This window comes from Ictalurus punctatus, chromosome 26, assembly GCF_001660625.3.
Source record: "Ictalurus punctatus breed USDA103 chromosome 26, Coco_2.0, whole genome shotgun sequence".
Classification (NCBI taxonomy): domain Eukaryota; kingdom Metazoa; phylum Chordata; class Actinopteri; order Siluriformes; family Ictaluridae; genus Ictalurus; species Ictalurus punctatus.
The window spans coordinates 18,042,122-18,065,593 of NC_030441.2; the positions used below are offsets into that span (position 1 = coordinate 18,042,122).

The 23,472-nt window shown below is 44.8% G+C and overlaps 1 protein-coding gene across 3 annotated transcripts in view; it reads left to right on the forward strand.

The window, feature by feature from the left end:
* The window catches only part of tsc2 (TSC complex subunit 2), a 32,619-nt gene extending 9,763 nt beyond the window's left edge, over positions 1 to 22,856 (forward strand). Inside the window, exons 22-42 of one of the 3 annotated variants that reach the window (XM_017457290.3) lie at positions 164 to 353; positions 556 to 649; positions 904 to 1,006; positions 1,123 to 1,217; positions 4,058 to 4,186; positions 8,925 to 9,086; positions 9,185 to 9,340; positions 9,435 to 9,547; positions 9,768 to 10,010; positions 12,316 to 12,525; positions 13,335 to 13,406; positions 15,134 to 15,282; positions 16,080 to 16,642; positions 17,569 to 17,647; positions 17,790 to 17,876; positions 18,055 to 18,247; positions 18,518 to 18,657; positions 19,804 to 19,882; positions 20,996 to 21,087; positions 21,689 to 21,787; positions 21,908 to 22,856. In XM_017457290.3, the coding sequence (XP_017312779.1) occupies positions 164 to 353; positions 556 to 649; positions 904 to 1,006; positions 1,123 to 1,217; positions 4,058 to 4,186; positions 8,925 to 9,086; positions 9,185 to 9,340; positions 9,435 to 9,547; positions 9,768 to 10,010; positions 12,316 to 12,525; positions 13,335 to 13,406; positions 15,134 to 15,282; positions 16,080 to 16,642; positions 17,569 to 17,647; positions 17,790 to 17,876; positions 18,055 to 18,247; positions 18,518 to 18,657; positions 19,804 to 19,882; positions 20,996 to 21,087; positions 21,689 to 21,787; positions 21,908 to 22,078 (3,219 nt within the window). In that variant the 3' untranslated portion in view covers positions 22,079 to 22,856. The remainder of the gene's footprint in view (positions 1 to 163; positions 354 to 555; positions 650 to 903; positions 1,007 to 1,122; positions 1,218 to 4,057; positions 4,187 to 8,924; positions 9,087 to 9,184; positions 9,341 to 9,434; positions 9,548 to 9,767; positions 10,011 to 12,315; positions 12,526 to 13,334; positions 13,407 to 15,133; positions 15,283 to 16,079; positions 16,643 to 17,568; positions 17,648 to 17,789; positions 17,877 to 18,054; positions 18,248 to 18,517; positions 18,658 to 19,803; positions 19,883 to 20,995; positions 21,088 to 21,688; positions 21,788 to 21,907) is intronic. The other 2 variants (XM_017457287.3, XM_053675980.1) reach the window with 2 other exon arrangements.
* The last annotated feature ends 616 nt before the right edge of the window (positions 22,857 to 23,472 follow it).

Genomic DNA, 23,472 nt, shown 5'->3' on the forward strand with positions numbered 1-23,472 from the left:
TAATTCTAGCTTATTTATTCACTCATATTCACTCTGTCCTCCATGCGCAGTGATCTGATTAAAAACAGCTTTATGCCACTTTTTATTAATTTTTTAAAATCTCTCTCTCTCTCTCTCTCTCTCTCTCTCTCTCTCTCTCTCTCTCTCTCTCTCTCTCTCTCAGAGGGAGCTGGTGCAGTGTTTGGAGACGGGGCTGATCTACCGCTGTGCTAAGCAGTGTGTGGTTGCTCTGACCATGTGTACGGTGGAGATGCCCGACATCATGATCAAACTGCTGCCCGCTCTCATCGTCAAGCTCACCCACATCTCGGCAACCGTCGCCATGGCACCGCCCATGCTCGAGTTCCTGTCCAGTGAGTGATGAGTCACACAGGACCCTGTGTGTGCAGAAAGATCTTTCAAAATCAGTTTATATGAATCAGTCTCTCTCTCCCTCTCTCTCTGTGTGTGTGTGTGTGTGTGTGTGTGTGTGTGTGTGTGTGTGTGTGTGTGTGTGTGTGTGTGTGTGTGTGTGTGTGTGTGTGTGTGTGTGTGTGTCTCTCTCTCGCTCTCTAGCCCTGGTCAGGTTGCCTCACCTGTACGCTAACTTCGTAGCCGAGCAGTACGTCAGTGTGTTTGCCATCTCGCTGCCCTACACAAACCCCTCTAAGTGAGTCCCACCTCACCTGGAACAAACACACACCCCTAGCACTCCTACACACACACACACACACGATCATGTCAGTGTCACTGCTGTACTGAGAATGAACAAACAGTTATGGATGGGGTGCCAGTTCTTTGTGTACAGCAATAGATGGAGTACAGTCAGTAATCATAAACCCCTTTCTGTCTGTCTTTCCTTGTGTCGTTCTCTCTCTCTCTCTCTCTCTCTCTCTCTCTCTCTCTCTCTGTGTGTGTATGTAGGTTTAATCAGTACATCGTGTCTCTCGCCCATCATGTGATCGCCATGTGGTTCATCCGCTGCAGGATGCCCTTCAGGAAAGACTTTGTGCAGTACATCACCAAAGTGTGTGATGATGATGATGATGATATGTTTCTTGTAGATATCACTGATTGTTTGTTTATATGTAGATTTAAACATTTTATATGGACTCTCTCCCTCTCTCTCCCACACACACACAGGGTCTCCGGTCGAATGCTCTGCTCCCATTCGATGACTCACACGAGCAGAGCAGCTTCCGGGCGCGCAGCACCAGTCTGAACGAGAGGCCAAAGAGGTACACACACACGTGCTCATGCTGTACACACTCTGTCAATAACACACATTGTATACAAGTTTTCTTTCCTGTAGTTAAGTGTCCTTAGCGTCTGGGATGATGGTAAGGATGACGACTGACTGAGATGACCGTTATGATGTCGTTGTTGTTGTTGTTGTTGTCTCATTTAATTACAGCAGATCATTGTTTTGTTTTCTTTACGTACTCATCTGTCTGAGATGCATTCTCTCCATTATCTCCGGATTCTCTCTCTCTCCTTTTCTTTTTCTCTCTTGTACTCTTCTTTGTTTCTCAGTCTGTCTACTCCAAACATCAACACACACACACACACACACACACACACACACACACACACACACACAGTCACAGTCGCTGTGTATTCCGGACTCTGACGTCGTCTTCGTTCGTTTGTTCGCGCTGTTGAACTCTGGATTCCGATTGGTCCGAAGGTGTTGCTCTGGCACTCGTTCCCGTTGTAACGCGTTCTCGTCTCTATAGTAACGGCTCGCTGGCAGGGACTTGTACGGCAGACGTGTCGCGGAAACGGATTTTAGGAAAGGTTTTCTGTAAGAAGTTTATTTAACATTTATGGAAGGAGTCTCCAGCGTAAAGGTCAGAGGTGAAGTTGTTGTGACGTTAGGGTTTTGACACGGTAACTCGTGGACGTTCCGCAACATTCAAATTAAACGTAGCAATAAATGGATAAAAGATACAATGACTTTTTTTTTTTTTTTTTAAATAATAAATAAAATGAATAAATAATTTTTTAAAATTGGTTGACGGTTCGCTGGGGTGTAAGAGGGGCGGTAGCTGTAACTCCGCATCATCACGCTGTATCGCTGTGGATTCATTTTTCTGTAACCTTCCAGCCAATCAGAAATGAGCACTTCCCTTGGCCATGTCGCAAAGTGTTTAAATAAGTAATACATGAATCTTAAAAAAAAAAAAAATAAAAATAAAAAAAAAAAATTCCGGTTGCCAGGTATTCGCAGAAAAATAAAAAAATTCTCTCTTGCTCTCTGTGGTGTGATGTAAAGTCTGGAATACACAGCATGTGTATATACTCAAGTCTCAGCCATGATCACGTCGATCTTAGTCGTGGTTTTTACAAACGAGTGATGTAGCCTCTGTAACCACGCCCACCTGGTCCTCATCCCCGTGTTACGATTGGTCCCGATGGCTGTCAGTCAAATGCTTTTGAATAAATCCTTGACCAATCCGGTGAAGCTTAACGTCCACTCCGGTCCGCCCCGTGCGACACTGCGTTACGATGGAAGTCCGCTTTGCGAAGCGTTAAATGTGCAGCTCTCCGTCTCCCCTCTTAAACGTTTTTCCTTCCCGAGTCGTCTCTCTCTTCCCTCGTCCCTCAGCCACGCAGCTGTAAAACGTTCCCGCTAACACTTTAAACACCAGCCGTCTCCATCATAGCATCTTCTCTTACACAGCACAGTCTCAATTTCCCAGTAACCATAGCAACCCATACTGATTTAGTCATCGGTAACGGTAACCCTGACAGATCCTGTCGTCCTGACATCACCCAGGTTGTCCTCTCCATCGCTGTGGTTTATTTTCCGTTGGTCCTCTTCCTGTGTTTTTCTGTTTGTCTGTTGCTTGTGGAGATGGAACGAGAGGAGCGAAAGGCCTTTCCGGCGTTCCGCGTAGCTGGGAGATCGCTCGGCGCTTCAGAGCTAGCGATCTAATGTAGAGCCGGGGGAGCCGATCAAAAGATCAGTGACCCAGTGTAGAAAACGTTTGGACCTTTCGGGCGGACAGATCAGCTCACGGACAGCTTCTGGAGCTGAATGTTGGGCAGACAGACGGAAAATGGAATTTTGGTTTGAGTTGGGTAAACGGACAGTTTAGGACCAAATATTGTATAAACTGAATGTTGGACGGACAACAAATTGTTGGGTAACAATTTTTTTTAAATACATGCAATTGTAATAAGACTATCAGCAATATAGATTTTTTTTTTTTAAAAGAAAAACAAAAGCAACGTAAGAGAAACAAACTGTAGCTCTCTGTAGAGAGGTGAGACAGAAGGTGAGACAGAAGGTGAGACAGAAGGTGAGACAGAAGGTGAGACAGAAGGCTGGATCTCCTTTGTTCCAACTCCACAGCTTACTCGCACTTCCTGATGATTCATGTGTTTTTAATTTGCTGCATCTCTGTTTCTTCTTCAAAGACACACACACACACACACACACACACACACACACACCCCTCTGAACACGACTCTCACTGTGATTTTCTGTTGTGCTGTACTGTTGATTTTCAAAATAATGATCGCTGCTGAATCTGCCTCTCTTCCCTTTATAGATTTCTGTGTTCTGTTAATAGATTCCTTTTGGGTTTGTGTTTTTTTTTTTTTTTTTGTTAAAAGAAAGTTATTCTCTGTTGTGTGTTTCTTTTGTGTTCTCTCTCTCTCTCTCTCTCTCTCTCTCTCTCTCTCTCTCTCTCTCTCTCTTTCTAGTTTTCTTTACTCTTTCTACACACTTCCTGTCTCCTTTGTTTAGTCTGTGCTGCTGACCAAGTTACATTTATTTTTTTTTTCTTATTGTTTCCCTGTTTACTTCCTTGTTTGGCTCCTCCCCCTGCTCTGATTGGGCTGCGTGGTGGGTGTGGTTTCGGGGGTCACCGACGCCGCTGGTCCCTGTCCTTTGATTGGCTGCCACCACCTTCTCCACCTTTTGACCTTGACCTCGTTGTGGACCGTTCGGACGTGCCCCAAATAAATCGGCCGATCCGATTCAACCTTTCCCGCACCTGCCCTCGCCGCTGCCCCTTCCCCCGTCCCCCCGCCCCCTTCCTGAAAACTGTGGCCACGCCCCTTGTGGCAGTCTGAGAACTGCCAAAGTGGCGAAGCAGAGCCAGAGCGCTAACTCCCCCGTTAAAGAGCTGAAAGATCTGTCAGCCATGGACGCCTTCCGTTCCCGAAGCATCAGCGTTTCCGAGCATGCGGTGCGCAGGTAGAGCATTCTGGGTAATCACCGTAAACAAACAAAATCTTCTCTCATTATTTATTTTTTTTATACAGAAAATCAGTTCTTTGCTGCCTTACATCCTTTGTGAATGAGTTCTTTTTGGGTTGTGGGAGAGGCTGGGAATGGAATGAGGGTCAGGGGTCGCTGCCGTGGGATACGGTTACTGTGGTTGACTATCATGGGGTGGGATTGATGCATGTTGGAGGAGGCTTTGTTTGTCATTTCCTTCTTGTTTTATTTACTTATTCACTGCATGTGCTGAATAAGGATTTACACTGACGTGGCTTCCTGTTGGCTCTAACACTGTTTGTATTTTTGTTGTTTTTTTTTCACCTCTTTTTGATCTTTGCTTGTTTTGTGCGTCTGTATTATTTGCCTGTGTGTGTTTTTGGGTGTGCGATTTTCGTTCTGGTTAACCGACGAACGTACGAACCGGGTCGGCCGCACACAGGAGGCATGCACAGCGAATGGTGGGCGGGGCATTTCACTGACTGACAGCCATGCACAAAAACACACACACACACACACACACACACACACACACACACACACACAAAAAAAACAAAGAACATCCAGAATGACTGGCTTCACACTGAGTAATGATTGCTGGGTTGAAAAGCCGTGCACTTCCTGCCTGACACACGGGGAGAGCTCGTTTATTATCAATAATAATAATAATAATAATAATAATAATAATAATAATAATAATAATCCACGCCGCTATGCCTGCTGCCTGTCTCTGGCTCGTTTTATTTTTTCTTCTCTCACTGATTCCATACGAAACCTTTTTCCACTGCCATAAAGCACATGTTCTGTTCTCTGAGCAAGGTAAAGTGCCTGGTGTTCATTTTATCATTTAGGGTTTTTTTTTTTTTTTTTTGTGGTGGTGGTGTTTGTTTACTTTTCTAATCAAAGCAGATTCAACATCATGACCATGTCGGTTCATTTTGCTATACGGGTGTTTGTTTGATTGATTACGGGGTGATCTCTGAGTCTGAGGCAGACTTGACAGAAAATGTTTCACCAGCCGCTCCGTCTTAAATTTCATTCTCTCGTCACAGCTGCTTAGTTTTCCATCAAACGAAGGAATAAATGATGTGTTTAGATCCATAACCGGCCTCCAGACCGTGTTCTAGAGTAAGAGCATGTAAGTATGACTGACAGTAGGGGGCAGTGTGGCATCAGGCCAAAGTTAGTGGCAGTGGCTGCCCCTCCTGGTGTCCTTGTAGTCAAATAAATAAATAAATAAATAAATAAACAAATAAATAAATAAATAACACACTGTGAAAGTGCCCTAATGGGTGCCCTAAATTTTTTGCCCCTGACCCACAGTCAGCCTGTATCTGCCCCTGAATCTTACCCGGGGGTAGAAATCACACCTCGCCCTTATCATAGGTCAACTGGTACCTTATGACTTTTTAAAAAAAAAATAAATAAAAAAAAAAAATTTGCAAGAATATTAATTGTACCTATTTATTTTTTTTTTATTTTTTATTTTTTTCCACACAAGTCCTAATAAATATGGTCTGACATTACATATCTGGGAGTGGCAAAAGTATGTGCACCTTTTGCTTTCAGTATCTGGTGTGACCGCCTCGTGCAGCAGTAACTGTAACTGAACGTTTGCGGTAACTGTTGATCAGTCCTGCACGTCGGCTTGGAGGAATTCTATCCCGTTCCTCCATCTCAGTTTTCACTGAGTCAATGGGATGATGACCAGGTGTGAGTGAGGGTCACGTTTTATTTAAAGAGCAGGGTTCTATCAGAGTGATCTTCACAACACATGTTTGTGTTGCCTTTTTTTGGCACCTTTATTTTTAAGTGTGTGTGTGTGTGTCAGAATTGGGATTGCTGCTCCATACAGGTATTGTATGCGAGGTATTCATTCATTCATTTATTTATTTATTTATTTATTTATTTTTTATTTCCCCCCGGATTTCTGAATCTATATTGGGAGGCTGGTCTTTGTGTTTATTTGTGTTGCAAGAATGCTCTTTTCATGCACTAACACAAAGACCATCATAATCGTGCCGCTGCCAAAAAATAGAAATAATCGAATCCACTTTCTAGGCCTGTGACAGAGGAGATATTTATTATTATTATTATTATTATTATTATTATTATTATTGTTATTATGTTTCTTCAGGTGCCTCTCGGCACACGGTGAAATTGTTTACGCTTTATTCGGCAAGCGGCCGGGCGGTGAAACATTATCTGTTTTTGTTATTGTCACGAGCAAACGATGACAATTACGGCGTGAGGACGAGCGCCCGCTAGATTGTTGAGATCCATTAGGGGAGGATCGCCGAGGCCGAGCAGCTATCATGGACTCCCTGGAGCAAACGCTTTCGATTGTTCCTTTGTCAGGGGGGAAAAAAAAAAAGAGTGCGAGTGCCAGCTGGAGGTCGTGGGCAGGATGAGGAGACGGGTTTGTAATCGTGGGGTGGGGAGGGGGGGACATTTTCTTTCTAACATTGTAAAACTCCTGGAAAAACTTGCCGCGTTTTGAAGTTTCCGAAGCAGGAATGAAAAGAAGTGATGGCTGCTCGGTCCACACAGTGTGATGTGTGGTGTTTTTAAATGAATAAACGAAAGCTGGGACTCGGTACGTGTTTAGCTGAAGCGTCACGTCTAGCTTCGTTACGGTAAGTTTCCGCTAGATGTCACTAGGGTTATTAGGATATTGATATCGTCAAGGTTAAAAGCTTTACACGTTTGAAAAATGTATTCCGTAGACCGTAGATTAAACGCATCACCGAACAGAATTTTTTAAAAAATTTTATTTTTAGGGTTTATTTTCAAAAGCAACTCTGCTGGGTTGTTGGGAAAACTGTAGGTTTTAAAGTTTTTTAACCCAACTTTACCATGGGTGCCAATAATTTTGGAGCGGACTTAAATTTTGTGACGCCGTACAACACCGCGCTCTCTAAACGTGAACGAAAGGACGTCTCGGACCTAAAAGCAGGCGTCGCTCCGCACCGGCATCGGATGCAGGGAGGAGGCGTGGCCTAAAGATTGAAGGCGGAGCTTGAGACTGTATATTAGAAATGATTTGTATAGTAAAGTTTGTTAGATACTTTTTAAAAAAAATTTTTTTTAAACGTAAGACGGAACTGATTTCTGGACACAGCGCATGGTCATTTGTGTAAAATGGAATAAAATAAAGCTAGCATGACGAGGCTAGTCAGTTATCGCGACGTAGAGATGTGATTCCTGGTATGTGATGAGCTTCAGAACTTGAGGAAAAAGGCCTTGATTTATTTATTTTATTTATTTATTTATTTATTTATTTATTTATTTATTTATTTTCCAGAGAATCGTAAAAAAAAAAAAAAAATCGCGCTCCTTCTTGCAGTTTCGCTTTCTCATAGATCATGTCCCAGCTTTCGTGGGTGTGAGTGTGTAGTTGTAATATTTGATGAACTGTTGTAGAGGGCATGGAGTGTGTGTGTGTGTGTGTGTGTGTGTGTGTGTGTGTGTGGTAATGGTGGGTGATCTAGAGATGGGCAAAAAGTTTTTAAGCCAAAAGATGCTAATGTAATTCATTTCACCTAAATGATCATCTTTACAAAACCTCCGAAGTAAAGTACCGCGTCTCTGCAGAACAAACATCGGCGTTTCCCAATTGTCCGATATGATTGGCTAGAATCTACACCCGGGGTTTGATTTATTATGATTATTATTATTTTTGAAGTTAACCGTTACTATGACGTGTACGTTTCAGCTAGTTAAATTACTGGAATCGTTCCCTGCAGGACTCGCAGAATCGAATAAACTCCGCAGTGTTCGGAGGAACGTCTGATTTTTCAAAAGATTGATTGATTGATTGATTGATTGATTGATTTATTTTCAGAATCGCCACAGATTCCCCGCAGGTTCGGGCCGAGACGCCTCACGTGGCGTCATCTCCGATCCGCGTGTGTCGAGTAGCTAAAAGCTCGAGCTCTCGTTTGCCAGCAGGCGTCGCTGTGAAAGAACGATTCCGGGCAAAAGATTCTGCAAGTCGCAGCGCAAATTTTGAAAAAAGCCGCAGAGAAATCGAGCATTTTTCGGCCACGACGATCCTAAAAGAGAACTCCGCGACCTCCGGGACGGACTGAGTGATCACCTGACTCTGTTTACAGATATGGTTGTAGCAGTAGCAAAGTTCCTGATTGTTCATTTATTTATTTATTTATTTTGGAGATTGTTTTTAAATGGTTATTATTATCAAGTACGATTTTAGTCCTAATGACGTTACCCTTCAGCGTAACATGTACAGCGTTACTGTTGCGTTAGCATTTAAACTGATGCCGGGTCTCGTTGTGGCTGCGTTTGTTCTGCAGAGATTTTAATCATAATTTCTTATATAATCATGTTTTATAAAATTATTATCCAGGGTTGTGTATCATGATGTCACCCATCACTAGTGTGCGGTTTTAGTCAAGCTCGGTGTGTGTGTGTGTGTGTGTGTGTGTGTGTGTGTGTGTGTGTGTGTGTGTGTGTGTGTGTGTGTGTGCGCATTCGCTGATTAAAAGTCTGATCCAGTGCTGGCTGAAATCATGAGAACGAGGTTTAGAAATATAAATTTGAACTGAAGTGTAAATCGGCTCCAGAGGAAGCAGGACTCGGCTTAAATACGCTTTCAGATTTCAGCTTGTGTTGAATCAGAGCTTTGGGCTGAATTAACGTTTCGCCTTTGACCTGTGTGTGTGTGTGTGTGTGTGTGTGTGTGTGAGAGAAGGATGCAGACGTCCACTACGACGTGCAGTCTGGGCTCCGCGGACGAGAACGCCGTGATGCAGGCGGACGACACGCTGAAGACGGTTCACCTGGAGCTCACAGAGACCTGCCTGGACATGATGGCCCGTTATGTCTTCTCTAACTTCTCCGCACTGCCCAAGAGGTGTGTGTGTGTGTGTGTGTGTGTGTGTGTGTGTGTGTGTGTGTGGTGGGGGGCGCAATGGCTGCAGAGTCTCCTATTGTCTCCTGATGTGTCTGCAGGTCTCCTATCGCTGAGTTCCTATTGGCTGGTGGCCCCAGCATGACCTGGCTGGTGGGTAACAAGCTGGTTACCATAACGACCAGTGGCGGTTCACGTACCCAGACCTTACTGGGCCTCGACACGACAGAGAGACCCGGAGGAGGAGAGATGACCCGGTAACTAACACACACACACACACACACACACACACACACACACACACACAGAGAGAGTTTACACACTGTGGTGTGTGTGTGATGTACCCTGCAGGTCAGACCCGACTCTACACACTAGACAAACGAAGGAAGCTCCCGCCAAACTGGAGTCTCAGTCCAGCCAGCAGCTGAGCCGAGCTACACGCATCAGAGTCCGCTCTATGTCTGGTAACTAACACACACACACACACACACACACACAATGACATCTGCTTACTGCTGCTCATTTAAAGGTGGTTCAGATCTGAAAGTGGATTAAAGATGTGTTGGGTTGTGAAGTAACACTTCCTCTTTCTCTCTCTCTCTCTCTCTCTCTCTCTCTCTCTCTCTCTCTCTCTCTCTCTCTCTCTCTCTCTCTCTGTATGTGTTTGTATACGTGTGCTCTCAGGCGGTCATGCCCTGCGTGCGGGAGCGGTGCAGAGTCTCAGTCCCCTGGTCTCTCCCTCTGAGGGGGAGTTCGGTACTCCTCTGGAGGGTCTGAACTGTCCTCGGGGGGATGACGAGCTCCCGCAGTGCTCCTCCTCTTCGTCCTCACACGCGGCTCCGCCCCTCCGGGACAAGAGCGGCCTGGCCGAGTTCGTTCCCATGCTCACGCAGGGCTGGGCTCAGATCTATATACGCAGACCATCAGGTGAGAAACGGCATGCTTTGGTGTGTGTGTGTGTCTTGGAGCAAATGTCCTTATTAGGGGTTTGCTTGCTGATTTATGGAAGGAGTCTCCAGTATCAGTGCTTTTTAACAGTTCGAGGTAAAGCTATGACTTTCCATTGTAGGAAATAACGCATCACACCGAGTGTTTTCTTACTTCTGTAACCTTAACCTGCAGAGCGAGCGTTGCAGAGCGTTGCAGAGCGCTGCAGAGCGAGCGCTGCAGAGCGCTGCAGGTTACGAAAGCTGGCCAACATTGGCAGTTATTACTAAACCGTCATGCTGTGAATTTAAATCCCTTTAAGACCGTTCGAATGACACTTCTCCTCCTCAGACACATCAGAGTCGTTCCTGTTCATCTTTTCAGCAAATTTCAATTTCCTTATACCTGACACCCCACCCCCCCACCCCACCCCAAAAGTTCTTTCATCTCTGACTTCTGTCACACATTTTGTCCACCGCAGTCTCTCTCTCATACGCTGTCTCTCTCTTTAAAGTTACACACAAAATAAATGCAGATGAACACTTCCTTTTGTTTGGCCCACCACACCCATCTGTCTGTCTCCTAGCACTTTCCTTTCTCTTCTTTTGTTTTTCTTCCTGCTCTCTCTCCCTTCATGTTTTTTCTTTATATTCCTCTGGCTGTCTGTGTGAGAGATTTGTATTTTTCCAGAGTTCGACCTCCACACACACTGTACTTTTTCACAGGAGTACCCTCTCTGTATTCTCCTTGTATATTCTGCTACATACAGATGTGTGTGTGTGTGTGTGTGTGTGTGTGTGTGTGTGTGTGTGTGTGTGGTGTGGGTGCATGTGTTTCTCTTTCTGTATGACTGACCGAGCATTTCTGTGGTATTGTCTCTCTCCAGTATGAATGTGTTATCATGTGACTAACAGCTGTGTGTGTGATTCAAGTTCACAGCGTCTGGTTTCTCCTGACTTAATGGTGAAGTCGATTAAAAAAACTGTGCGTGTGCAGTAAATTTGCATTCCCTCCTCAGTCTTGTCTCTATTATTATTATTATTATTATTATTATTATTATTATTATTATTAATATTAATAACAAGTCCTTTAATCCCAAGTCAAGCTCCTAGTAAAGAAATCTAAAGTTACGTTCCAGGCACATGGAGAAAGTCCCAGAGTGCAAACTGAATCAAGCCACAAATACAGCCAGAAAGTCCACATCAAACGCCACGTATAGTTAGACAAATACCAGATCGAGCCTCCAGAACAGATGAAACGAGTCCCAAGTCAAGCCCCAAGTACGAGGACCTGCATCAAGTCTCGAGTACAAATCCCACGACGAGTCCCAGGTACAGGCGAGTCCGGTATCAAGCCGGTGTGACCCCAAAAATAAATCAAACGTTCCTGGATGCTCCTCGTTTAATCTGATCCTTTAGATATTTCTCCATGTGGCCAAGCTAACAATAATAGCCCAAAATGAGCGGCACGGGAACATCCGAATTCATAACCCACTTACCCTAAAATGTGTGCTAATGTGGAAGGGCAGGCGCTCCTTCTAGATCCTTGATCTTATTCCCCAGTGTCGGGGATAAATTTAGACCGCCACTTACATGACATGATGATTTTAATTGCAAACCCAAAGCATGGCTGTCGAGGGGAGGGAAAAAAAAAGCCTGAGGGTCTGTCTTAATTAGCCTCGATAAAGGCCAATTAAGTGTTTGGACATGCTCATGCGTCTCTGAAATGAGGTGTGACATCTAAACCTTCGAGCTAAAGTTTTCCCTTTTATCCCACGTATGGTTGATCAGCCAAGGCAGGTTTAGTGTCCAGTGTTTGTTTATTCATGTAGCTAGTTAGTTTTGCTTTTGCGCCAAATGGAGCTATATTATTGTTAGCGTGATTTTTCTGTTTCTCCTTTTAGACTTCGGTAGGCGAGGCCTGCAATTGGCCTAAAACCTGCTAAAATGTTAAAACTTCAAAGTTAAAACTCGAATGTTGCCGATACTCGAGTTCCTTTTAAGGCACTAGGCACTGCTTGACTTTATAGTATGCGGTTATAGAAGCGGTCACACAGGTGAGTCTGGTTCCTCTCGAGGGTTCTTCCTCGGATCGCCTCATACCTCGTGTGCCTCTGGCTCGCTCGTTAGAGACATTCACGTTTAAGTTTTATATCCGGATTTCTCTAAAGCTGGATTGTGGTGCGGTCTATTGTTAAAAGTGATATAAATGAAATCAACTGACTGTTTGGTTTCTGAATTGCTGGTTTGTATTGTGTGTGTGTGTGTGTGTGTGTGTGTGTGTGTGTGTGTGTGTGTGTGTGTAGGAAACACCAGCTGGCTGATGTGTCTGGAGAACCCACCGAGTCCGTTCTCTTCTGAGCTGGGAAACATGCCCCTGCAGGAGCTTTCCAGCGTGCTCATGGCCATGGACGGGGTACGAGAACCTCAGACTGACGCTCCTCCGGCGTCCTCCGCCCCTACTGACGCCCCCCAGCGTCATAACAAACCCAGCCTCATCCAGCGCTCCAATACAGGTGAGGGTGCACATCATACACACCTCTCTCACCGCCGGGGTTATTGACACCAACCAAAAAAAAGCCATCTTACAAACCGGAATAAATATTGTTTAAAAAGAATTAACTGCAGATTAAATTTGTTCCAGGTGTTGTCTCTAAACCGGAGTGCTGTAAATGATTTTCTAACCAGATGTTAAGCAGTCACCAACAGTCTCATTTCAGTAGACCTTTCCTGAGTTTCGAGTGTGAGAGAACTTTAAAATCGGACATTTTAGAAAAGTTTGATAACTTTTCTGTAATGCCTAGAAAGACGGATTTAAAAAAAACAATAACGTCAGATCAAAGGTATCCGTTTGATTACCATTTAGTTTATAATTATAAAAAAATAAATTGCCACATTACCGACGATATCTCAGAAAAATGTATCGCGTAATCGTTTATCACCATAACGATGCTATATCGATGTATCGCCCGGCCCTAATCTCACTCTTATCCAGATGTTTAAACGCAGACGCCATCTGTGTGTGTGATCCTTCTCAAAAACCCCGTACATACAGAGACTGTAAAGAATATACACACACACACACACACACACACACACGTCAGCTGCTGTCTGTTTTCTCACTCAGTGTCTACGTTGTCTTGTGCCTTTATTTTAAAAATGCGCTTTCATCCCAGTTTGTGTACGCATCATCTCATGCATCTCCTTTTTAATTTTTTTTTTTTTATGGATGCTCTGTTTGAATTTTAGTCATTCATTCATTCATTTATTTATTTATTTATTTATTTTTGAAGTTGACTTGTTCTTGTTGGATGTGTCGCTACAGTGGGTTCTCTCTGCTCTCTCTGCTCCTCCTCTGATCAGCCAGACAGGTTACATAGGAGTATATCCTGGGCAGGTATATCTTACCTGTAACTTCATTATGAGTGCTTGTATTTTTTTTTTTTTTTTATTATTATTATTATTTTTTTTTTTTAAAGATCTTCTTGCTATTAACCCTACTTAATGAGAGAGCACTGTTACGGGGGGAAAAAAAACACAATCCAACCAATCAGATCTGGTGTCCCATTAACCAATAGGACCGAAAGTGTAATCGGGTGTCATCGGCTGTTTCTCAATACCGGAACGGACTCGACGTTCAGGAGAAGAACGTTCTCATCGACCAAGACTTTACCGCTCAGCTTCACGAGGCGTGTCACGTGACGATGCGAGCCTTCGCCGTGTAAAGTCACAGGAGATCACCGCTTGCTAGATACCTCGGCTAGCCGTTACGTTCTTAAAGGATGTTCCTCAAGGGTTCTTCGGATGGTGAAGGGGTCTAGCTTTCCGTAGGCGGTTTGTTTAAATTGATACTTTTTAGTTTTATACTGCACGTAATTAAACGTTCGTCGGTCAAAACGATCCTCAACGAGCGTGTGTGGAAATCACAAAAAAAGGCCCGAGCGCGGAGAACACAAAGCCGGAGGTAAATAAATCACTAGATACTAAATCGGCTTAGTGATCAGTTGGTCCGCCTCACACCTCCCGGGTCGGGGGTTCGAATCCCGCCTCTGCCCTGTGTGCATGGAGTTCGCATGTTCTCCCAGTGCTTCAGGGGTTCCCTCCGGGTTCTCCGGTTTCCTCCCCCAGTCCAAAGACATGTGCTGTAGGCTGATTGGCGTGTCCAAATTTGTCCATAGTGTGTGAATGGGTGAGCGTCAGAATCGGCACCCCGTCCAGGGTGTACCCCGCTTCGTGCCCAGAGTTCCCTTGGACAGGCTCCCAGCGACCCTGCGTAGGATAAGCGTTACGGAAAATGGGTGGATAGATGGACGTCCGTCCATCCAAATCTCCAGAACACCTAGCAAGTCGAATCCCGGCTTTCAGTTCTTCGGACCCGGAACCGAAAGATGGGCTTGCGCGTGTAGACGGGAACAAACAAGAACTTTGTATTGAGAAACACCCATGGGACTGGGATCCTCATTTCCTCACCTTCACTTCACCCAACAGTCCATGCCAGTCGTTGGAGAGCGTGACTTGAAAAGCACCGCTCGAGCTCAGACCTTTTAATATAATCCATATCCATACGCTCAGATGTGGCCAGTGAAGAAAAGTTTCTTCTACAGTTTATTTATCATGTCTTTCCTGACATCAGGGCACAAATTTCTGCCCTTAAGCTACACAGCTCTTCTGGCCGTTATATTTCAGCTAAAAAAACAACAAAAAACACATCCGAGGTCTGGTCTTGACGTCTGCTGCTTGAATTAAAAAGATGTATATGGACACCGTGTATATATTTGTAGCAGATATGTTTTAAAAGGCATGTTTTGGAAAGAAGAAACCGGTCTCAACCCTCCTATTGCTCATCCACGACCTGGTGTATGTGTGTGATTTTTATTATTATTTTTTCTTGGATTTAAACTCGTCTAATCTTGTCTAATTCCCAGCCTGTTTTGCTAGAACTATCAGACTCTTGATAAGGGATCTCGTGTGCACTGTTGAGGAAACTTGCTTGTTTGTGTGTAGCACCGGTGTTTAATATTTCTGTCTCTTTCTGTCTGCTGCTTTGGTTTGGCCTTCACATAAACACTCATCCTTTCTTAAGCCCATCTTGTCTTTTCTTTTTGACTCCGCCCGTTCCTACAGACACGGTGGTAGTGTTGGAGGAAGGTGGGCGGGGCAAGGCGCCAGATTCAGACCCGGAGTCGCCGCAGATGGAACTGGAGACCACGTCCTCGGAGCCTATTTTCATGAGCCCCGAGATGTTCAAGCCTTCCAACACTATGCTCAGCAGGGTGAGTGACCGTGCGGTGGGCGGGATCTAAAAAGCAAGTGGGCGGAGTTTAACAGCCGAACGAGGGAGCGTTAATAAGGGGTACGATCGGTTCAGGTGATTCCGAGCCGTGAGTGACGCTTCGAATAGAAGCAGCAGGTGGTTTTACGTGGCTCGGGAGAAGTATTTGCAAGCATTCGCCCTCCTCGCTTCGACCTCTTTGATTTCCCGCTATTGACGGGTTGAGGAAGACTGGGATAATGAGGTGAGAATTGGCAGTGACTAAACCGAGTGAGAATTGGGTTTGCAATAAAAATTGCTTTGCATTAGCATCACATTTTGATGTGGCCAATTAGAAACCAGGAACCCCATAGGACATCGGAAGACATCGGCTGTCAAATGTTAATATCATTTGCATAGTACATGCAATACAGCAATCAGATCTCGGATACAAGGCACCAGGTGTAAATGGGGATATTGACGGGAAATGACACTCTCATTTCTGTCAGCCGGATCCGAATTCAGACTGATTACTCTCCAGTCAACTTTAATTCATAGAAAGCCTTCATGGAGGACACCAGAGTCATCAAGCGGTGTGGCTTTCGTTTAAATAAAGTACCACAGAAGTAACTCCTGACTCCTGCAACTGTTAATTTGATTATATATTTTTTTTTTTAAAGAAAGATAAATATTGCTTCTGTCACATCAAAATGGTTTGTATATGAAATGTAAAGCAGGCACTGAATGAGTCTGAATTCAGACAAGACGCTGCTTGACTGCTAATGAGGCCTTTGTCGTTCCTCACCATTTTTTCTGCAGTCCTCCTCGACCTCCAGTCAGGATGACGACAAGTCGACCCTCGAGGAGGTGAGCGAGGGAGGCATCCCAATCGACCAGCCTCCCTTGACCTTCTCCACTCCTGGAGCACCAGACTCCGACTTGCCCTTCTCTCACTCACAGACTTTGAACAAATCCAGCTCCTCCCCAGAACTCCAGACCCTGCCTGAGGCCTTTGCTCGAGCCACGGGTTCAGGGGCCGGAGCAGGAGAGCTGCCCAGGTCTAGGAGCCCAGTTGAGGGAAAGAGCGTGCCAGCTCAGGGTTCAGCTGAGCGAGACACCCTAGGAGAAGCGGAGAGTGTCGGATCGGCAGGACTTCAGAGCGTTGCCGCCAGCGTATCCACGTCTTCCTCGGCGTCCAGGATGAAGCTGGAGTTCCCGAGCGCCCAGCCAGGCTCCCTCTCACCTAGCGGACACAGGCCTCGTGGACACACCATCTCCGTATCTGCTCCCTCATCACGGAGAGAGAGGAGGTCTGACCGAGACGCCTACCACAACCGAGGAGGTGTGTGTAATGCCGAGAAGAGCTCCGGACTCAGTCCGAGGTAAGACGCGCCGGGAGAGTGTTCTTGGCGAAATACGGTTATGAAATCAAATTGAGGTGGATGTCGGAATTTGTGTGTGCAAAAATTCAAGGCCTTTTGTTTTTCTTTTCTTTTTTTTTTTGCACTGAAGAAAGTACCAGAAAATGAGAATTGTGCTTTTTTAAAATGATTATTTATTTGATTTATTTTCCTGCCCCCCCCCCCCCCCTTCCAAAATGAAACTGTGTTCCAGTTGTACGATTTTTGGTACCTTCTCAAAATATTGGTACTTGTGGGCGGGGCTTGCGGTTCTGTTTGTTTCTGACCGGGTTGCAGGATCACACGATGTCACACCCATATGCGCAGAAGGAAAAGTTAACGTTGTGGTGTTTTTATTTCGTAAGGGTGCGAGCGTTACGGCGTGAACGCTTCGTTTTGTCCTTATTACCAGCGTTAACATGCCATTTCCTCGGATATCTCGAAGCCTTTTTCCCGCTAAGCGGATTTTCTAGAATTGCCTTCATCCGTCAGCATTACTTTTCACGCTGTAGATCACGATTCCGGCCGGCTCGTTCTCAGAATCTTAACTCGGAGGAGCGGAAGGGGGCACCGTTATTAATATCCGAGGCAAAGCCTGCGTCTCGCCTGATTAAAACCCCCGAGTGTCGATCCCGCAGCGGTGGCGTGACGTACGCCGTCGTGACCGCCGAGCGCCTTTTCTCCGAATAGCCTCCCGGATGTTTCGAGCTGAATGTTGGACAGGTTGTCCGATGAAAGAGTTCATAATCTACTTCACCTTCAAGCTTAAGCCCCCGCCCCCCAGCCCCACCCCCGGGTTTTTCCAGTCGTCTTTTTAAGTCTTTACAGTGTTTAATCATGGTCTTGGTGTTTTGATGATGTGAATGACCTCCTCCTAAGCTCTTCCTGTTTCCTGTCCGTCTCTCCAGTTTCGTGTTCCTCCAGCTCTACCATTCGCCCTTTTTCGGCAACGAGGCCAACAAGCCCCTCCTCCTGCCCAAATCAGAGGTGAGTTCCGCGTCGCACTGCACCCTGTCTGTACTGGTCCGCTATTTCTGAGTAAATAGAAACGCGCGACGCGGTCGGAACGCCACTCTCGGCCGGTTGTGTCCCCACGCGAGAGGTTTAACGAAAGCTTCTCCCCCGACAGCTGATCGACCGAGCGGTGAAAGTGCTGGATCAGATGCCGCCGTACGACACTCATAAGATAGGAGTGGTGTTTGTCGGGCCTGGACAGGTAAGATCATAAACCCCAGGTGTGGAGTGTTCCATGTTATGGATTGTAATTGTAAATGTGTTTTGTTTTTGTTTTTTACACCTTCGACAGAACATCCATAGGGTGCCGTAAACGTCAACACCAGCCAACAAGTGGTAATGGGGAATTTTGTTTTTGTTTGTTTATTTTTCCACTGTAGGCGAATAACGAGGTGGCGATCCTGTCGAACGAGTACGGTTCGAACCGTTACGCCCGTTTCCTGACTGGTCTCGGGAAGCTCATCCACCTGAAGGACTGCGATCCGGACCAGATCTTCCTGGGAGGACTGGATCACGGACGCTACGCCGACGACGGCGAGTTCACCTACTGCTGGCACGATGACATCATGCAAGGTGGGGGGGGGGGGGGGGGGGGGGGGGACATATTGGGTTGGATTTGTGTGTGTGTGTGCGTATGTAGAAACGAGGGTTTGAGGATCTGAATGTAGAAGAACAGGCTGGTCATCGAGTCTCCTCTGAGAAGGTCGGCCATGTTGATTATAAGTGATGAGTTACACACTGCTGGAGATGGTGGATTAGTGTTAGTCAGGTTTCTAAAAATAAAGAAATAAAAGCGAGAAATTAACGTGATTTCCTTTATTTGTGGCTTGTCCTCTCCTTCAGCGATTTTCCACATCGCCACGCTGATGCCCAACAGAGAGAGCGATAAGAGCTGCTGCAATAAGAAGCGGCACATCGGGAACGACTTCGTGGTGGTGGTTTATAACGACTCGGGCGAGGAGTACAAACTCGGGACTATTAAGGTGAGCGACGTCTTACACGTGTCCCGATTTCTAATGATCTGCACGTGGCGTTCACTCTGAGCCTGTGTTCACGTTCGAGAGGGAAAGCTCTCTGACTTGATTATCTTCCAACAACAGCACGTTGGTTGTTTATTAAAGAACACCACCTCGTTCGTTTTATCCGTTTATAGTTACATTTCATGTTGTGGAATGTCCGCGGAACATCCGTGGAACAAGTTACGTCCTGTTCTCACCCGGGTATGCAGCTATAAACAGTCTCTCTCTCTCTCTCTCTCTCTCTCTCTCTCTCTCTCTCTCTCTCTCTCTCTCTCTCTCTCTCTCTCTCTCTCTCTCTCTCTCTCTCTCTCTCTCTGTGTGAAGTTAGGGGAAGAGAGGGAGAGACTCTCACAGCGGGAACTCCGTCCTTAAATGTTCAATAAACCTACTCTGACCATGTCAATATTATTATCAGACAGCTGAACTACAGTCCGAGCCGCTCCTGTTACACACGATCATATGCCTTCGGACCAATCAGAATCCAGAACTCAACAGTGGTGTGGTGTAAACCCAATCGTCCTACAGAAATTTAATATCGGACCATCGACCATCCCGTCTTTTAACGTGAGCGCACCATGGGTTCAGAGAACAGCTTCCTGTCATTATACAGCACCAGAGCGGCCTCCTTTTTTTTTTTTTTTTTTTTTTTTTTTTTTTTTTTTTTTTTTTTTGTGTTTTGTTTTTTATTCATTTTGGTTTGCTCTCTATTTCTTTGATATTTGTAGCGTTACATTTGAGTTCACATTGTATCTTTTTTTTAATTTCGATTTTATTTTACTTTAATATTGACGTACACTTCCACGGTGCGGTCAGTACTGTTTATTCTTGTGCTAAAGTTCAGTAACGTTTTACTTCGAGTGTTGCGTTCTCATTCTGTATCGATATTTAAAAACTTCCGGCTGACGGATCGGTCATCGGCAGGTAGGTACCGCCCGACTCGGTCACCGGTACCGGTATCATCCGCTATCGCTCCACCTCTAGATGAATGCGAGATCCATAAAACCAGAGACATCGTTAGATTGTCGTTAGAGGAATCGTGAATGTGAGTTGCCCACGGGAAACATTCCGATGTTTATCTGATGGGGTGTGTGTGTGTGTGTGTGTTTCCAGGGCCAGTTTAACTTTGTCGAGGTGGTCATAAAGCCTCTGGACTACGAGAGTAACCTGGTCACGCTGCAGTGTCGGCGAGGTGAGTACATCTCCACTCGCGGGTCCGTGCGAAGCGCCACGCAGAGGCTTTCAGGGAGCGCGAGCGAGTCCGTCGCCGACCTTTTGTTCTTCCGAAGTGAAAAATGAAGCAAATTACAGCAATTTCGCAGGCGGTCGATTTTCATAAATCTGCTTTTTCAAAAGAAACCGGAGTTTGTTCCGTGAAAGGAGAGTGCAGACGCGTTTGTTCCCGAGCCGTCGTGTGGAGATTTCAGCAGAGGTTCATTTGGATTTGAATGTGCAGTACAAAAAGGAAAAGAAAGAAAGAAAAACATCAGCCCAAAGCACTGGCACAAGCAGGAAGCAGCTGAACTTGGTCTTCTGGTTAATGTTCCCTTGTCCATCAGGTTCTGAGTCAGCAGCATTTTTACATTTAACGTAAGAGTTCACGATAAAACCTTTTAATTCATTTAGTGAAGAAAAACAAACACAAAAAAATAACACTAATTAATTACAAAAAAAATGAAATCTGGGAAATTAACGATAAAAATCTGTACCATGAGGAGGAAATAATAATAATAATAATAATAATAATAATAATAATAATAATAATTTATTATTATTATTATTATTATTTTTATTATTATTATTTTTATTGTTTTGATTTAAAATGGACGTGTGTGTTAAACGAAACATAATGAAAGGCCGCTGTGAAGTCTGTATCGTCAGAAAATAAATATAAAAATATTACTGGTCTGCAGATCAAATCAGCCCATGCTGTATTCTGCTTGATCTGGTACTTTGTTGAGAAATTTAAATATTTAATTTTGCACAAACTTGCTATTGATGACCTCAAACCGCACCGGCGCTGATTTAATTAGTCGATTAATTAATTGATTTATAAAATGGTCTTTGTATTTTATTGTTTTGCGGTTTGTATGATGTTAGTTAGCTAGCCCCGCCCCTACTCACGTTCATCACAAGTGCGCGCGCACACGTACAAAAAAAAAAAAAAAACACCCTACAGCCGGAACCTTTGGTACTGGTCCAGTGTACCTACTGACAAAGAAGCGCAGGTCCAGGTTGTAGTTCTGTGTGTCGGTGTCGCTCTAAGTAACATTTCCGCTTCGCCTCCCTCTCGCTTCTCCGTCAGACCTCGAGGGGTTGGTCGACACCACGGTAGCGAAGATCGTATCTGACCGGAACCTTCCTCTGCTGGTGAGACAGATGGCTCTGCACGCTAACGTGAGTTCTTCCTTCATTCCTGCCCTAACGTGCATTAACATGATGATTTTCTTTTAGAACATCTGTATATTACATCCTAATGATATTCTAATACAGAAATTCTAATGGTTTCCACTACAAATACCATTACAAACCATCAGCTAACCATTAAAACCATTACCATTATTGGTCCTGAATGATATCCACTAGACATGACATGCCACAGAACATCAGAAGGCACCAAATTTCCAGTAGGGACCATTATGGTTTCCATTAAAACCGATGCAATTCCCATTAAAACCATTACAACCATTTTCTCCCCCCAACAGGGCCTATCTGACTAGCCACTAAGCTACACTACACGCACGTTAGACTTTATTTGTTATTTGTGTTACATTTCTTTACCACAATATTTTTTAGCTAGTTAGCTAACGCTGTCTGAGTGTCTTCCGCTCGGAGTACCGTTGCTAGGCAACTGCAAAGCACGGATACCAAGCATAAGCGAGGTAACGACTAGAAGAAACGTAGCTCGCTACCGCGGAGCTGCTAAGTGTTTTATCAGACAGTAAATATAAATAAATAAATGACACTTTGTTTTTGCTTGTTTCCTTCTGGCCTGAAGATGGCGTCACTGGTGCACCAGTACCGAGCGAATCCGTCCGACGCCTACGCTTCAAAATGGCTCGCTCGACTCAGACACATCAAGAGGATCAGAATACGGGTAAGACTTGGACAATTAGAGTTTGTTTGTTTGTTTGTTTGTTTGTTTGTTTTTGTTTGTTTTCGATGTCTTGTAATACATCCTTAAGGAAAAATGAGCAAGTTGATGGTATGATTTCAGGCTCAAGAGGAGATCCAGTCCCGGCCCACCCCTGGAATCTCGCTCACTCAGAGCCACGCCCCCATGCAGAACAAACCCACCCACCAGACTTCAGGCCCCGCCCCCAACACGGACTCCGGACAGAGGAAGCGGCTCGTTTCCACGGTCGACGACTTCACCGATTTTGTTTAGGCGTGACCTTTTGACCTTTACCCTTCCGCCCAAAACCCTAACTAGTATTCTTTTATCGTTTGTCATGAAATTTTCCATTTCAGAAATTCATTTAACAGCCACCATGTGCTCCCCTGTATGAAGGGTGGCTTGATTTACTTAACTTACACTTTTTTTTTGGACAAAACACACTTTTTTTTTTTGTTTGTTTTTATTTAATTTTTTTATTTTAACATTTAAAAAAAAAAAAACCCCACACCCCCCGTGCTTGTTCTGAGCACATGCCCACCCGCAAGTTCTGCTTTCTCGCTGCTTGACAAAACGTTCGCTAACTTCCCCTCAAGCACGTTCACGATGTTTATCACAATGTTTCCTTTTTTTTTCTTTTCTTTTTTTTTTCTTTTCTCTCCCTCTCCATACTTGATTAGACGTGTTGCGTTATTTCGGTGATTTCCAGCTGCGTTTCTGCATGCTTTAGTCTTTTACCTGCTCTAAACAGAAGAACCCGTGGACTCTGAAAGAGCCTGTTAACAAACATTGATTGAAATGGTTTTGTGCGCTGCTATAATAATGGATGCCTTGCCCCTGTGTGTGCACAGGTACGTATGAAATGTGTGAGTGAGTGAGAGCGAGGTGGCTCAACCCCGTACACGTTCAGCATTAAGTGCGGACAGCGTTCTAGTGAAGATCGCCGCCGCCAACTACGTGAACTTCAGTTAATGCGCCGAAATCCGTTGTAATATCAGGAGCCTGTTTTAGGACTTGATTCAATTTAAAACAACCTCCCCCCCCCCCCCCCCCCCCCCCCCAAAAAAAAAAATAAAACCCTCAGGTTTCATGTACGAGTAGAATTTTAGTGCTGAACTTTACCCGAGACGCTGAACACCATGCGGTTGATATTAAAACCCATGATGTGGTGTTTTATTCTTCTATTTATTTGCTCACTTATTAGAGGACCTGCAAATTTCAGCCTGTACTACACGAACCTCGGTTAATGTGGAACACCACGTTGTGAACTCGAATGCAATGAGAGGCTGTTTAAATTAAATAAAATGAAGAAAAACCTCATAACCGTGCATGATACTAGCGCTGAACTTTACCCGAGACTCTAAACACCAGGCGGTAGAGCTGATATTAAAAACTGTGATACGGCTTTTTATTCTATTTATTCGTCCATGTATTAGAGGTGTGTGTGTGTGTGTGTGAGAGAATTGATTGATTTGCTGAAGTGTCAACTAAGATGTGTGTGTACGCATGTACGGGCTTATGTGTTGAATAAAAATATATTGCGACACGAGGAATGTGTTTTTGGTTCATAATTTAAAATAATAAGTTTAATGCAGCGTGTCAAACACGCTTGCACGCGTTCTCGCTGAAATACGATAGAAGAGTCGGGCGTTTATTCCCTTTAAAAA